A 16,567-nucleotide genomic window follows, 5' to 3' on the forward strand; every position below is an offset into this window, starting at 1 on the left:
TAAAAAATCCACACGTGATAAAAGCGAGCCATCTATATATACAGCGGCTTTATCACGTGACCCATCTAAAATTATGACACTTAACCTCAAAATTTATTTTCATTTACACTCACTTGAAATAACTCAAACAGCGTCCTTCTTCATCATCGTCTTGTATCCAATAGTTCGGTCTTATGCAATTTTTTCCCATTTTCAACAATTAAACTAAAATCTCGTAATTAATGTATAACAATAACATCAAGCATCACAATGTACACAAGTACACACGGTGATCTTAAAGACATGACACTTTTTCTGCTTATTGAAAGGCTTTTCAAATAGATAAAATTATATAAAAAATCCTATAAGTACATAACTTCTGTATGAAAAATTAAACAAAAAAACAAATATCTGATGTTATGCGATGCAAAAAACTGTCACTTTTTTTCGTCTGCAGCTCATCTCTTCCGGCTCTCGCGCGCACATCTTGCGCACACTAGGACGAGGCGCGGGTTTTTTCAAAATAGTTTAATTTGCTCACAGATTACAGAAGATATTCTATTCAAGGCATCATGTTATTATGCAAAAGGATAGTGGCAAAAATAGAGCCCAATTAAATAATTTCGTTTTTTTTTTATTATTAGTTTTAAAAACCATTGAGTATTTGTTTTTAACACTGTCGCAATAGTCGATGATTCGCGCCTTAATGTTAGAAAATTGATTGGGAGGTTGTGTATTTTGTGGATCTTCAAGATTAAACTGATAAAAATTGCAACAAATGAACTTGGTATTTCCTTTATTATCGGTACATTTAAAAAAAGTACAAAAAACTCGAGTTTCAAATGCTGAAAACGTTCGCAGCAAGTGTCGTCGTTCGTTATGCCGGAAGGCCATGCACATAATATGTATATAAATAGCATGCGATAAAAAAAAATGTAAATGGTAAAACGTATTGGGGTGACATCGTCACACCATACACATACTCGCGACATTTTATGACAGTAGGTATACAATATGATGTAGTGTAAGTATACGAGAATATTGAGAAAAATTGGCACTATGACGGAGGAATAAAGTCGTCATGATCATCATATAATTACGTTATATTATAATATCACCTGCGTAAATATACTAGAAATAGAAAGTAAAATAAATATTACATGTAAAAACGATTTTCACAGAAAATATCATACCGATGATAGCGTATAAGTTAAAGGCGTCGTATAAACGCGTTTATTATCTCAAAAAGGACAACTGGAGTCGCGTCTCGTCCTGCGGGGTCAAATTACCCATGTTGACGACCCCAGCGATCACCGTGCATATCTCGTTGACGTACGGCAAGATCCTCCACGTGATTTTGCTTTGTACTACCTTGAAGGTCCTGAATCGGCGTAAGGCGCGTTGAACGTGGAGTCGAGCGGTGCACACGTTCTTCGCGAGCTCCAAATCACTCGCGTCTATGATCCCGTCCTTGTCGAGCCTCGGCAGCTTTATCAAGCTTATGTTGCGCTCGGCGCACTCCACCTCGATGTCCAAGCTCCCGTCGGTCATTATCGCTTCTCTGCCCGGGTCCAAGCACCCCAGTATGTTGGTCTGCGTGAATATCGAGCCATTCGATCTTTGGCCCTTGAACACGTTGCTCTTGAATATTATCGAGCCCCCAGGGGACACGCCCAGCACGAGCTTGACCGTCTCGCATCCACCCTTTCCATGACTAGTATCAATCTCACTGTTGGCATCGTTACCCAAGCTCCGGCACTTTGGACACCTCAGCTTGTCAATGTCCATCTCCATGCAGCTCAGCAGGGCCCTGGTCTGCTTGAAAGCCTGAAACTGGACGGGCAGGCCTTTGCTCAGCTCCTCGGCTCTCGGCCAATTGATCGTTTTCTCCATTAATACTGCTAAGGTGCGCGTCATCGTGAAAAAACAATTGGCGAGGACCTGCTGCCTGAGCCCGAACAGCCTGGCCAGACAGCCAAACGACAGATTGGTCCGCAGCTTACAGAGACACATGACCACCCGGTCCCTGGCGCCCTCGAATCGCTTGAACGCCAAGTGGTTGCCCTCGTACAGCCCGACGAGCTTTGTCAGCTTGTCGAGGCTCTCAAAGCTCGTCAGACCCGTGAACGCCTCGAGTTCCCTGTCGCTGGCCAACAGGTCCATCAAGTGGACGGACTCGCCGCGGAGCGTCCTCTCGCAGATCTCCAGGCCCTTCCTCACGAGTATCGAGTGCTCGATCGCGTCCGTGGGTTCGACGCTCTGGAGCTCGAGCAGCGTCTGCGCGGCCAGGGTCTCCGGGTTCTTGGTCCTCACTAACTCCCCGTCCAGCCGGTCCACCTCCTCGATCTTGCAGTGCTGGCCGCACTCGGAGCACAGGCTCAACGCTGCGACGCCTTGCTTCAGGGGAACTACGATCTCCGGCTTGGCTTTCCGGTGGATGATGAAGTTCCTGCCGCTGCCGTTTCGCTTGATCACCATGTTCACGCGCTCGGACTTTTTCACGACCACCTTGCCGTGGCCGCTGTCGTCTTGGTCGCTGCCGGTCCTTTTGGCCGCGCTTGTCTCGTCCTTTGCCTCACCGGGCCGATGATCCGTGGAGCGCCCGACACTCGGTGGGTCGGCCGCGTTGCCGTTCTGCTGGTTGTGGTTGTCCTCGAACAGGTCGAGGTTGTTGTCGAGGTCCTCGTTCAGCTGCTGGGCGATGACGATGCTGCTGTCCAGGTAGTTGTCGGGCAGGTCCTTGGAATCCTCGGTGAAGTTCTCGATGAAGTTTATCAGGTCGTTGGCGTTGCTGGCCGTGTAGATGATCGTGTCTGCTTTCTCATGGGTGGTGATCCTGGACAAAATTTTAAGAGGGCGGTTTTAATGAACGAAACCACGACAATAACAACAGTTAGGGACAATTTGTGCTTTCGTCGGTTGGCCGGCGAAGGTAATGTTATACTTTGGCTCCTGAATCTTGAGCTTTTCCTTCGCGTCGTTGCTTCGCGGTTGGGCCGATCTGTGGATGTTCGATGATATGTTTAGCGATGGAACGGCTTGAGACTTTAAGATCGGCTTGTTCGTTTCTGGACCTGTTTCGATCGGTAACACATCAATAATTACTTTTATGGTATTTCTGTTACACGCGACACACGTTTTAAAAGTGAATAAATAATGATTTCGTTCGCACAATACTACGGATATTGGCCATACCTATCAAGTAATCGTTGGGCTGAAAATGCATGCTGCAGACGGACATGTAAGGTTTTACTTTTTCGTTCAGGCCACAAATGTCCATCCACTGTTGCCTGATTTTGTTGTTTTGCGGGAAGTAATGGTAGAACCTGTCGTCGTTTGGTTTTTCCATGCAGTGCGGTATGTAGCATTTTCTTCTGATACCTGTAAACATTTTTTTTTCTTTTTTATACTTTTGGGCAAGTTATATTCAGAATGAAAAAAAAAAAAAAAAAAAACAACTGAGTTCTACCAATAATATGGTTTACATAATTTTTCATACACTAACAGACTTTTTTTTTGCAATATAATTTTTTTGCTAAAATGGTAGCCTCTTATTTACGTTGAAAAAATAATTTATAAATAAAGAAAAGAGTCAAAGCGCTGTGCAAAAAATTATTGTACTAACCTGACGGAAAAAAAAACTTTTCTCAATAATGTATGGTGAAAAGTGATGAATAAATAATTTTTTTCAGCAAAAAAATGCACATTAATCATTTAAAAAAAAAATTTCCTGACAAGCGTTTTAAATCCATAAAATAATTGTACATTGAGAGCCAAAGGTAATATAATTAAAACATCACACTGACGGATATAGATTTATAAGTAGTTGATATAACGTTAGTCACCATTTTCCGGAAAAGTAGCAGGGACGGGGACCTCCTCTTCCTTGTCGTGAACCATTGATCTCAAAATATTCGCTATTTCATTATGAAACGGGTCGTTGATTCTTTTTCTCTTGACACCGGCAACTAAAAAAAAAAAAAAAAAAAAAAATCACAAACTTGATTCACACCGAATACGACGATTTTCAAAAAAACCACATTTATTTTCAACACAACGAACTCAACTGGTTGGTAATTTACATGGCACCAATTTCGGAATGTCCTTGGGTAGATTTTGACTAGGTGTAGTTCCTTTTTTGAGTCTTTGTACTTTGGCATCTAAATCTGAAATGGGACGAATTACAATTGCCATTGGAAACACACATTAAATATTTGATAGGACAGAAAAGAAAAAAAAAAAAAAAAAAACAACGCAACACTCAATTGACGTGCGAACCGGCGTTTAATCTCGTTAAAAGTACAAATTCGGCATAAATACCTGAAACGTAGTCCTCCTGCTTGAAATGCCTGCTGCATACAAACATGTGCACCGTTATGTCCTTTGTGATCTTGCAGGCGCTTTTCCATCTGACCTTCGCCTCGTCATCCTTGGGAAAGCGGTGAAAAATTAGGGGCTCGGCGTCGCTGCACTTACACTCGGGCACGCTACAGTAGCGCTTCTTTTTTCGCTCACTTTCCCCCATTTTTCCGCCGAGCATCTACCTTTTGCCGAATTTTCGCTGATTTGAAAATTATATTTTCGCTCACGATGCTGGCTGGTGTTGAAATTTTGACGTTGGAGCCCCGCCCGGCTGTGTTTACGTTCGCGTTCCTCTGGATGCAATATTGTGTAGGTATATATATATATATATATATAGGGTGGGCAGAGCTCTCCCCCTCTCTCTCTCGCTCTCTATTCCTGCGTCTCTTTTGTGATGCTGCAGGCAGCTGGCACGACGGGGAAGGGGTTGATTATATATATATATACCCACCTTTTATTCTTTTTTTTTTTTTTTTTTTTTTTTTTTTTTTGTAATAAATGTACCCCCTCAACTATACGTTGGCACGCAGGCGCTATTGTCGTGTAATACCCGCGAAATCGCAAAATACGTTTTCGTTCCGGTTAGCGGTACTTGTAGAATTTTATCTTATTATTCAAAAAAGGTGTGTTAACGTAAAAATCACGTGATTTCGTTGTTCCCTAGTTTTGTGAGAGAAAAACGAAGGAAATAAAAAAATCGGTTGACGAGTTTTGCGAAGACGATAAATTAAGTAACGTAAAGTAGAATCATTAAATGGGTTTGGGTTTCCATCATTCAACATACAATACTCCAACAAATATTAAATGTAATTATAAAAAAATATTAAAAGTAGCAGAACTAAAATATTTCATTTAACGTAAGTCAAGCGTTTATTCGATTCATACTTCAATTAACAATTCAATTCAATTCTTAATAACCTTTTAATTCAGAATTTTTATATAACTGTTACATTTCTTATTAAAAAAAATATTGTAAGTGCAAAAAATTAAAAAATTAGTGTTTCAATAAGTGCAACAGGATAAGTACGTATAAGTAATTGATAAAAAAAAAAAAAATTTGAAGTGAGGTTTGAACCAAAAACGCAAAACAATAGGTGACGTGCGAGCTTTTAACTCTGACCACGCCACCGTCTATGTGTAGGATCCGAAATAGTTCAATAAGCTTAAGTAGAACGTGTAGCCATGTACTGCGTGTAGTGCCCGTTTCCGAAATTATCCCGTACGTTTTAGTGGGAAACTACCCTGAACCGACTTGTTATTGAAATTAAACTTAACAGTAAGTTAATTATGGAATAATTTGCATGCTCCAGACTTCGATTTAAACACAGAAAATGCATGTTTCGAACACTTTCCTTCAAAAACATTATAGTGAGCTTTATTAAGGTATTAAAAACGTAATTAGTTGCACGTTTTCTGTCTTCAAAATCTATAAGTTATGTATGCTTAAAGCACAAATTACTTTGAACATTATGATTGTTTAAATTACTGTTTTTTTTTCTGTATTTTAATGCATTATATTAGTAATAAGTAATTTCTTTTTTTACAACACCAGCATATGTTCTTGTATTAATCGGAAAATTATATTTTTAACAGTAACACTTAAGTTTTTGTTTTGTTATTTGTTTAAGAGACTAGTTGTTATTCTTGCTGTTTAGGGGTAATAACAACAATCGCTTAACGATATCACCGGCGTCTCCTGGAGTTTTCGTAAAATTCGTTGTATAATCGTTCCAAACTCGTTACCCGGGGTTTCTTTAGGGTTACTTAACACAAATATTGCGACAAAAATCGTCCCCAAGGTACCTGGTGCCCAGAGTGAAACGTATCACCGTCGTCTCCTGGAGTTCTCAGGAAATTTATCAGATAATTGGTCCAAACTCATTGTTCGGGGTTTTTGGGATGACTGAACACACATATCACGACAGAATTCATCTTAAAGATACCTGGTGCCAAGGGTGAAAGGTATTAACGTCGTCTCCTGGAATTTTCAGGAAATTCGTATTATAATCGGTCCAGACTTATGGATAGGGGGTTTTTGGGGTTACTGAATACAACTGTGGCAACAAAAGTTGTCCCCGAGGTACCTGGTGCCCAGGGCGAAAGGCACTAACGTCATCTCCTGGAGTTTTCAGAATATTCGTTCTATAATCGGTCCAGACTCATGGGTAGGGGGTTTTTGGGGTTACTGAATACAACTATGGCAACAAAAGTTGTCCCCGAGGTACCTGGTGCCCAGGGCGAAAGCCACTAACGTCATCTCCTGGAGTTTTCAGAATATTCGTTCTATAATCGGTCCGGGACTCATGGGTAGGGGGTTTTTGGGGTCACTGAACACGAATTTCGCAACAAAAGTTGTCCCCGAGGTACCTGGTGCCCAGGGCGAAAGGCACTAACGTCATCTCCTGGAGTTTTCAGAATATTCGTTCTATAATCGGTCCGGGACTCATGGGTAGGGGGTTTTTGGGGTCACTGAACACGAATTTCGCAACAAAAGCTGTCCCCGAGGTACCTGGTGCCAAGGGTGAACATTTCACACCTCATCTCCTGGAGTTTTTGGAGAAATCTATTAACAATTTAAAACAATGTAGATTCTGATGGTGCAGTAGTAGTCAAGTATCTACGAACCAACTGCAGTACGCATTTGATGTATTAGAACAAGTTTCGCAGGTTACGCTTATACGCGTACCGATGTGGTACATCATATTAGCGATTCCACTGCTTACTGAGTGTGGTAAAGAGTACTTAGTACTCAAGGGAAGAGGGTTTAATGTTTAATTATATTGTGTGGGCCGATCCTTGCGGTACTGCAATGCATGGCCGACCCGTGGCAGGACCGGAGCAAGCCCCAGACGTCCCGCCTGTTTTCAAAAATCAGTTCGATATTCTGGTCCCCCAATGGGGGACGTATCAGATATCAAGCTGATAAGAACAGATTAGACGTTTATTTAAGTTAAAGACTTCCTGTCATGGACAGGTACAGTTGTTATTTGTATGTTGTGTCAGTGTGTAGGTGTAAACTTTATACATATATATAATGATTATAGTATCACGTATATTTTCAGTCTTTTGCTTCATTATTATTATTATCACTTTTCATTCTTTCCCCTTTCTCTTTCTTTTTTCGTTATAGTATAGTAAAATATAATAAGTATAAATAGATAAAATAAATATATTAAAATATTACGATGTTAGGATATTAAAATATTAAATATAGCGTTTACACTAATTGCACTTTTCTTACTTAAATTTAAATCACAGCACTTGACACTTATCCTTGCTTTGGTATACAGTATAATTTGAACCTGTTATTAGGTTGTGTTTAGTTCGTCACTTGTTATTATTTATAAAACTATTTTAGAATATCGCTAGGCCTACGTTGCTGTTTTACTTTCACCGTTAGATACATAACAGTAGACACTTAACACCGATTCACCAGTACGGCCACAACGGCGCCAGCGACACAGCATCACTCCTGGTATTGCCGCACCCCGGACATATGCTCCACGTATATGTCTCTGGACCACCGGACGGTGTCGCTCACCATGAATCGTCGCATCATCCCGGCGTACCATCTGCCTATGCGGAGCAACTTGAGTACCCTCTCGTTGCGCCCGTCCCAGGCTCCGAGTGCACCAACAACGAAGGCCTCCACCTCGACGTGGTACCCCCTCGCCGTCAGCTCGTCGACAATCGGCTGGTACTTGGAGACCTTTTCCTGTCTCGCACGGGTAAACGCCTCCTTCCGATTTTCAAATGGCACGCACACGTCCACGATGGTAACTCGGCGGGCCGCCTCGTCGCGCACGACGATGTCCGGTCTGAGCGCGGCCGCTCGCCCGCGGGACCCCGTGACGGTCTTATTCACGGCGATGACTCCCGCGCAGCGCGCGGCCCTGACGAGGCGATTTTGGAGGCTGTCGTGGCGCCGCCGCCTCGCCGTCGAATGCGGCCCACAATGACACAGAACATGCGGGAGCGACTCAAGTCCCGCGCCGCACCGCCGGCATCTCTTATCCAGCCCCTGTATGCCTCGGATCGCAGCGTTGACAGGCAGCACGTTGAGGCGGGCTCGATGTATGAAGCGCCACTCGCAGAAGCGGGTGTTCCTGCCAGTCCTGAGGAAGTGGTTGGACGCTGCGCTCCTCCTCGTCACCTCAAACACCTTGCCCTGGTCCCTTTTGGCTTCCAGGACGCCAGCATAGTACATCCCGAGACTCGCTCGTAGGGCATGGATGACGCCGTTCTTATCTTCCGGCAGCAACGGCCCAGCCCGTCCGCTCACAATCAGACCCATCGAACCACTCTCTGGGTACCACCTCCAGGACAAACCCAGCCTTGCACTCAACCTTCCGGTGGAAGCTCTTACCTTCGACCAATACGACGAGCCCGCGCCAGATAATGGGACCCCCATATCTCCGGACAGGTAGCGCGCGATGTCGCTCTCGTTCGCGCGCTTACGGAGTCGCTCCGAGGCGGCTTTCTGTAGGAGTTCCATGGCCAGTCCACTCACAATGGGGTCTTTGGCATAAAGAAGCCTGTAGCTATGTGCCACTGTAAGTATATCGTAAAGGTCCGCCAAGGGCAGCAGACCGCCACCACCCTGTCTCGGGGCGATGTGTATGGCTGGATCTCGCCAGTGCCTTCGACTCCGTCCCCCATTCTTCCATCTATCGGGCGCTCGAGGGCCATGGACTCCCGCTCAAGGTGAGGCGTGTCATTGGTTCGCTGTACTCGGGCCTTACCACCACGGTGCGAGTGGCGGATGGCACCACGGCCCCCATCGAGATCATGGCGGGTGTGAGGCAGGGATGCCCATTGAGCCCGGACGTATTTAACCTGACCCTGGAAGTCCTTCTTCGGAATATAGCGACATCAGAAGAGGGATACACGCTGAGGGGTAAAAGATTCAACAACCTCTTTTATGCCGACGACGGGGCCTTGGTTGCCGATTCACCGGAGGGGATGGCGTCGCTGCTGAGGGCTGCGGAGAGGGCGGCGACGGCGATAGGCATAGCATTCAACCCAACTAAGTGTGCGACCCTACACGTCATCGGGGGACGCAACGGAGGTGTGCGGCCGACTGTTTTCGAACTACAGGGGGCGAGCATGCCCGCGCTGGAGCGTGAGGAGGCCTACGAACACCTAGGCATACCAACCGGTTATCAGGTGCGTCAAACACCGGTCTCGGGAATCAGAGACCTTGTGGCCGACGCTTGCAAGATCAACGAATCTCTGCTGGCACCGTGGCAGAAGCTGGATGCGGTGGGGACGTTCCTGCTGCCGAGACTGGACTTCATTATGCAGGGTGCCAGCATCGAGAAGGAGTACCTCGGAACGGCGGACAAGGAGATCAAGAGGATGGCCAAGGCGTGGATGGGATTACCCCAGCGAGCGAGCGCCGAGATCGTACACATCGCCCCGAGACAGGGTGGCGGCGGACTGCTGCCCTTGGCGGATCTCTACGATATACTTACAGTGGCACATAGCTACAGGCTTCTTTATGCCAAAGACCCCATTGTGAGTGGACTAGCCATGGAACTCCTACAGAAAGCCGCCTCGGAGCGACTCCGTAAGCGCGCAAACGAGAGCGACATCGCGCGCTACCTGTCCGGAGATAGGGAGGTCCCATTATCTGGCGCGGGCTCGTCGTATTGGTCGAAGGTAAGAGCTTCCACCGGAAGGTTGAGTGCAAGGCTGGGTTTGTCCTGGAGGTGGTACCCAGAGAGTGGTTCGATGGGTCTGATTGTGAGCGGACGGGCTGGGCCGTTGCTGCCGGAAGATAAGAACGGCGTCATCCATGCCCTACGAGCGAGTCTCGGGATGTACTATGCTGGCGTCCTGGAAGCCAAAAGGGACCAGGGCAAGGTGTTTGAGGTGACGAGGAGGAGCGCAGCGTCCAACCACTTCCTCAGGACTGGCAGGAACACCCGCTTCTGCGAGTGGCGCTTCATACATCGAGCCCGCCTCAACGTGCTGCCTGTCAACGCTGCGATCCGAGGCATACAGGGGCTGGATAAGAGATGCCGGCGGTGCGGCGCGGGACTTGAGTCGCTCCCGCATGTTCTGTGTCATTGTGGGCCGCATTCGACGGCGAGGCGGCGGCGCCACGACAGCCTCCAAAATCGCCTCGTCAGGGCCGCGCGCTGCGCGGGAGTCATCGCCGTGAATAAGACCGTCACGGGGTCCCGCGGGCGAGCGGCCGCGCTCAGACCGGACATCGTCGTGCGCGACGAGGCGGCCCGCCGAGTTACCATCGTGGACGTGTGCGTGCCATTTGAAAATCGGAAGGAGGCGTTTACCCGTGCGAGACAGGAAAAGGTCTCCAAGTACCAGCCGATTGTCGACGAGCTGACGGCGAGGGGGTACCACGTCGAGGTGGAGGCCTTCGTTGTCGGTACACTCGGAGCCTGGGACGGGCGCAACGAGAGAGTTCTCAAGTTGCTCCGCATAGGCAGGTGGTATGCCGGGATGATGCGCCGATTTATGGTGAGCGACACCGTCCGGTGGTCCAGAGACATATACGTGGAGCATATGTCCGGGGTGCGGCAATACCAGGAGTGATGCTGTGTCGCTGGCGCCGTTGTGGCCGTACTTGTGATCAGCGGCCGCTAGGATCGACTGCACAGCCCGCTTTCTGTTGTTTCTGTAGAGGCGTTGCAGGTTCGTGGCCGCCTGTATCCTTTCCACGCATTCCTGAGCCCGTGGCTGCCTCCTCACTCTCTCCCTCTCCGTCGGGCCGTTCCGCCTTTTAAATCTGCCCAGAAAGGTATTGATTCTCGGCATTAGATCGATAAGCTGCTGTTTGTTTTGAATTTGCACGAGGGCGTTTTTGACCTCCAACTGCTCGGGCTCCGGCCGTCGCCGCGCTCGCCTTTGACTTTCCAACGCTCCCGCGTCTCTCTCGGTGTTATTGAGTCTCTCTCGCTGCGTGCCCCCTGGGATTTCCACGGCCCGACCAGTACTGGTGCTGTTGTTATTGTTTGTGTTGTGCCACATTGCCGCTTCTCCCGCCGCATCGACTGGAGTCGACTCAGGCTCAGCAGAGACAGCACTCGCAGAAGCGGGAGACGGAGCAGGCCTATCGTCGTCGCTATTTGCAGTGGTGTTGACTGTGTGTGCCGGGCTTATTGCTGTCGGCGTAGCGAACGACGACGCACTCGATGTGCTCGGCGAACCGTCGCTGGAGGCCGGCGTATGTGTGGGTGTCGTTACGATACCTGCCTCCGGACTCCGCTCCCTCTGCGGGGGACTGTGCTCCATCTCTCCCCGCGGTTGATGCCGCCGCAGCCGCGCAGGTCGCCGCTGCTGCCGTCGCTGATGCCCCTCGTCCTCCGCAGCCGCCCTCGGCTCGGCCACCGGCAGCAAGGCACGTCTTATGCCGGCGCGTCTTGCCACGTCTACCGCACCCGATCTCACACCTTCGAACTCGGTGACACACTCCGCACAGTGGTCAGACACTATTTTTCGCGGGTAGCGCTTGTCCACCGGAGCCACGAAACCACAGTTCCAGCACTTGTAATTGTAGGGCACACCCTCGTGATGTTGTTTTGCATGGCGGATGTAGTTCTCGATTTTCCGCGCACCTTTGTATATGCACCCCACACACAAAGAACACTGTAGTGTTTCCATCTCCCTGATGGGCAGGAGAATGACGAGCCCGTTGTCCTCGTGTGACACCTTCCTGTCGGGTTCAACGGCAGCCGCAGCCGCCATGGCGATTTTTGATGGATTGATCAGCTGCCGCACGCACCGTCGGCACCAGCACCCGCGTGGTAGATTGCTTTTTCACACGCGTACCTGCCGCCGACTCTCGCGCTTGTCTCGTCCTTTGCCTCACCGGGCATTTTCGTAGCATTTTCTTCTGATACCTGTAAACATTTTTTTTTCTTTTTTATACTTTTGGGCAAGTTATATTCAGAATGAAAAAAAAAAAAAAAAAAAACAACTGAGTTCTACCAATAATATGGTTTACATAATTTTTCATACACTAACAGACTTTTTTTTTGCAATATAATTTTTTTGCTTAAATAGTAGCCTCTTATTTACGTTGAAAAAATAATTTATAAATAAAGAAAAGAGTCAAAGCGCTGTGCAAAAAATTATTGTACTAACCTGACGGAAAAAAAAACTTTTCTCAATAATGTATGGTGAAAAGTGATGAATATGACCGCATCCAGCTTCTGCCACGGTGCCAGCAGAGATTCGTTGATCTTGCCAGCGTCGGCCACGAGGTCTCTGATTCCCGAGACCGGTGTTTGACGCACCTGGTAACCGGTTGGTATGCCTAGGTGTTCGTAGGCCTCCTCACGCTCCAGCGCGGGCATGCTCGCCCCCTGTAGTTCGAAAACAGTCGGCCGCACACCTCCGTTGCGTCCCCCGATGACGTGTAGGGTCGCACACTTGGTTGGGTTGAATGCTATGCCTATCGCCGTCGCAGCCCTCTCCGCAGCCCTCAGCAGCGACGCCATCCCCTCCGGTGAGTCGGCAACCAAGGCCCCGTCGTCGGCATAAAAGAGGTTGTTGAATCTTTTACCCCTCAGCGTGTATCCCTCTTCTGATGTCGCTATATTCCGAAGAAGGACCTCCAGGGTCAGGTTAAATACGTCCGGGCTCAATGGGCATCCCTGTCTCACACCCGCCATGATCTCGATGGGGGCCGTGGTGCCATCCGCCACTCGCACAGTGGTGGTAAGGCCCGAGTACAGCGAACCAATGACACGCCTCACCTTGAGCGGGAGTCCATGGCCCTCGAGTGCCCGATAGATGGAAGAGTGGGGGACGGAGTCGAAGGCACTGGCGAGATCCAGCCATGCCACAACCAACTCACCGCCCCGCGTCTTGACGTCCCTCAGCAGCTCTCCCAGCACAAAATTGTGCTCAAAGCAACCCTCGAAGTTCAAGAAGCCCTTCTGCGACGCGCTAAAGCGAGCGTTGTCGGTGCCCCATCTCTTTACTCTCTCGGAGAGCAGCGCTGTGAAGAGCTTCGGCGTTGTGTTGCCGAGAGCAATCGGCCGCCAGTTGCGGAGGTCGTCCCTGTCGCCCTTCTTATGCAGGAGGATGGTCTCCGAAGCTCCCCACTCAGCAGGGACCCCCTCAGTTCTCCATATCGCGTTGTACAGCTCCGTGAGCACCAGCGCACCCGGATCAGCTCTCCTCAAGTTGTCATAGGTGATGCCATCCGGGCCTGGCGCGGTGTTGGTGCGGCGCCTCAGGCACCCGTTCACCTCCTCCTCTGTGAACGGTGCACACAGGGTGTCATTGCTGCTTCGCGTCGGGGGGTCCCTTTGAAACACATCCGGCCACTCCTCCCCGCCATCCCTACGTGCCGCCTGCCGCCGAAAGTGATCCTCCACTCTCTCCTTGCTAATCTCACAACGGTGATCAGCGGCCGCTAGGATCGACTGCACAGCCCGCTTTCTGTTGTTTCTGTAGAGGCGTTGCAGGTTCGTGGCCGCCTGTATCCTGTCCACGCATTCCTGAGCCCGTGGCTGCCTCCTCACTCTCTCCCTCTCCGTCGGGCCGTTCCGCCTTTTAAATCTGCCCAGAAAGGTATTGATTCTCGGCATTAGATCGATAAGCTGCTGTTTGTTTTGAATTTGCACGAGGGCGTTTTTGACCTCCAACTGCTCGGGCTCCGGCCGTCGCCGCGCTCGCCTTTGACTTTCCAACGCTCCCGCGTCTCTTTCGGTGTTATTGAGCCTCTCCCGCTGCGTGCCCCCTGGGATTTCCACGGCCCGACCAGTACTGGTGCTGTTGTTATTGTTTGTGTTGTGCCACATTGCCGCTTCTCCCGCCGCATCGACTGGGGACGACTCAGGCTCAACAGAGACAGCACATGGTGAAAAGTGATGAATAAATAATTTTTTTCAGCAAAAAAATGCACATTAATCATTTAAAAAAAAAATTTCCTACTTGTAGAATTTTATCTTATTATTCAAAAAAGGTGTGTTAACGTAAAAATCACGTGATTTCGTTGTTCCCTAGTTTTGTGAGAGAAAAACGAAGGAAATAAAAAAATCGGTTGACGAGTTTTGCGAAGACGATAAATTAAGTAACGTAAAGTAGAATCATTAAATGGGTTTGGGTTTCCATCATTCAACATACAATACTCCAACAAATATTAAATGTAATTATAAAAAAATATTAAAAGTAGCAGAACTAAAATATTTCATTTAACGTAAGTCAAGCGTTTATTCGATTCATACTTCAATTAACAATTCAATTCAATTCTTAATAACCTTTTAATTCAGAATTTTTATATAACTGTTACATTTCTTATTAAAAAAAATATTGTAAGTGCAAAAAATTAAAAAATTAGTGTTTCAATGAGTGCAACAGGATAAGAACGTATAATTGATAAAAAAAAAAAAAATTTGAAGTGAGGTTTGAACCAAAAACGCAAAACAATAGGTGACGTGCGAGCTTTTAACTCTGACCACGCCACCGTCTATGTGTAGGATCCGAGAAAGTTCAATAAGCATAAGTAGAACGTGTAGCCATGTACTGCGTGTAGTGCCCGTTTCCGAAATTATCCCGTACGTTTTAGTGAACACGAATTTCGCAACAAAAGTTGTCCCCGAGGTACCTGGTGCCCAGGGCGAAAGGCACTAACGTCATCTCCTGGAGTTTTCAGAATATTCGTTCTATAATCGGTCCGGGACTCATGGGTAGGGGGTTTTTGGGGTCACTGAACACGAATTTCGCAACAAAAGTTGTCCCCGAGGTACCTGGTGCCCAGGGCGAAAGGCACTAACGTCATCTCCTGGAGTTTTCAGAATATTCGTTCTATAATCGGTCCGGGACTCATGGGTAGGGGGTTTTTGGGGTCACTGAACACGAATTTCGCAACAAAAGTTGTCCCCGAGGTACCTGGTGCCCAGGGCGAAAGGCACTAACGTCATCTCCTGGAGTTTTCAGAATATTCGTTCTATAATCGGTCCGGGACTCATGGGTAGGGGGTTTTTGGGGTCACTGAACACGAATTTCGCAACAAAAGTTGTCCCCGAGGTACCTGGTGCCAAGGGTGAACATTTCACACCTCATCTCCTGGAGTTTTTGGAGAAATCTATTAACAATTTAAAACAATGTAGATTCTGATGGTGCAGTAGTAGTCAAGTATCTACGAACCAACTGCAGTACGCATTTGATGTATTAGAACAAGTTTCGCAGGTTACGCTTATACGCGTACCGATGTGGTACATCATATTAGCGATTCCACTGCTTACTGAGTGTGGTAAAGAGTACTTAGTACTCAAGGGAAGAGGGTTTAATGTTTAATTATATTGTGTGGGCCGATCCTTGCGGTACTGCAATGCATGGCCGACCCGTGGCAGGACCGGAGCAAGCCCCAGACGTCCCGCCTGTTTTCAAAAATCAGTTCGATATTCTGGTCCCCCAATGGGGGACGTATCAGATATCAAGCTGATAAGAACAGATACTACACTTTGATCTTAGCCAAAAGGCCGAGAAGCGATGCTAAACGAACGTTTTTTGTCGACTTTATAAAGCTAGTTCTTGCATAACACTTGCGAGCAGTGCAAAATCGCTGCGGGCGAAGCGTAGCGGTGGACGTCGGCGGCTAGCGGCTCGGTCCTCTCCCATTCTGGCGCCTATATTCAAATGAAATTAACACCTCAGTACTCACATTCAACACTGTTACTACATACTTTACTTTAAAATGAAAATTTATATCGACAAAACACGAATTCGACGAAAAAAAATTTTTTTTTTCATTTGTTCGGTCAATTATCAATAAGAATACAATAACGTGGCATTATCCTCTGTTGCAGTATATTCTTATTATTTACTTACTACGCCAAACAATAAACACTTTATTTAAAATAAGATTTATTAATAAAAAGTACAAATTTTTTGAAATTTTTACTAATGCGATAAGCATAAGTGATTTTTTTTTACATTCATTACTGAACGGTTTTATTGTATATTCAAATTGTTTATAGTATAATCTAATTGTTTACTTAATGCAGCAAACAATGTAAACTTTATGTGAGATTTAATGATAGTAAACAAATTTTTACTAATGCGATAAACTTACGACCATAAGTGTTTTTTTATATTCATACGCTGAACGGTTTTATTGTTCAAATATTTAAAGTGTATTAGAAATGTTTACTTCTCACGTACAATATTCTAAACTTTATTCAATGTATAATTTAGTAAGAGTAAACACAAATTTTTACTAATGCGATGACCTTACGAACGATTT

At 46.9% G+C, this 16,567-nt stretch overlaps 2 protein-coding genes, 1 non-coding gene and 1 pseudogene across 3 annotated transcripts; all 4 read right to left on the reverse strand.

Moving 5' to 3' along the window:
* Positions 1–852: 852 nt before the first annotated feature.
* Positions 853–4,592, reverse strand: LOC149374552 (uncharacterized). Its single transcript, XM_089592594.1, has 6 exons — positions 4,300–4,592; positions 4,047–4,145; positions 3,825–3,947; positions 3,175–3,360; positions 2,924–3,053; positions 853–2,815 (listed from the first exon to the last, which is right to left on the reverse strand). The coding sequence occupies exons 1-6, from the start codon at positions 4,517–4,519 to the stop codon at positions 1,216–1,218; spliced, it is 2,358 nt and encodes a 785-aa protein (XP_089448720.1). The 5' UTR covers positions 4,520–4,592; the 3' UTR covers positions 853–1,215.
* Positions 4,593–7,120: 2,528 nt separating this feature from the next.
* On the reverse strand, positions 7,121–7,295 carry LOC111643058 (U2 spliceosomal RNA; annotated as a pseudogene).
* Positions 7,296–7,807: 512 nt separating this feature from the next.
* On the reverse strand, positions 7,808–8,548 carry LOC149374553 (uncharacterized). Its single transcript, XM_089592595.1, has one exon. It carries the CDS (start codon positions 8,546–8,548, stop codon positions 7,808–7,810), a length of 741 nt encoding a protein of 246 aa, XP_089448721.1.
* Positions 8,549–15,622: 7,074 nt separating this feature from the next.
* On the reverse strand, positions 15,623–15,815 carry LOC111642921 (U2 spliceosomal RNA). Its single transcript, XR_002759611.2, has one exon. It is a non-coding gene; the product is annotated as a U2 spliceosomal RNA (small nuclear RNA).
* Positions 15,816–16,567: the final 752 nt, after the last annotated feature.

The sequence above is a fragment of the Copidosoma floridanum genome, unplaced genomic scaffold (assembly GCF_036245765.1).
Source record: "Copidosoma floridanum isolate Cflo_tuat_1 unplaced genomic scaffold, Cflo_Japanese_pri ptg000019l, whole genome shotgun sequence".
Taxonomy (NCBI): domain Eukaryota; kingdom Metazoa; phylum Arthropoda; class Insecta; order Hymenoptera; family Encyrtidae; genus Copidosoma; species Copidosoma floridanum.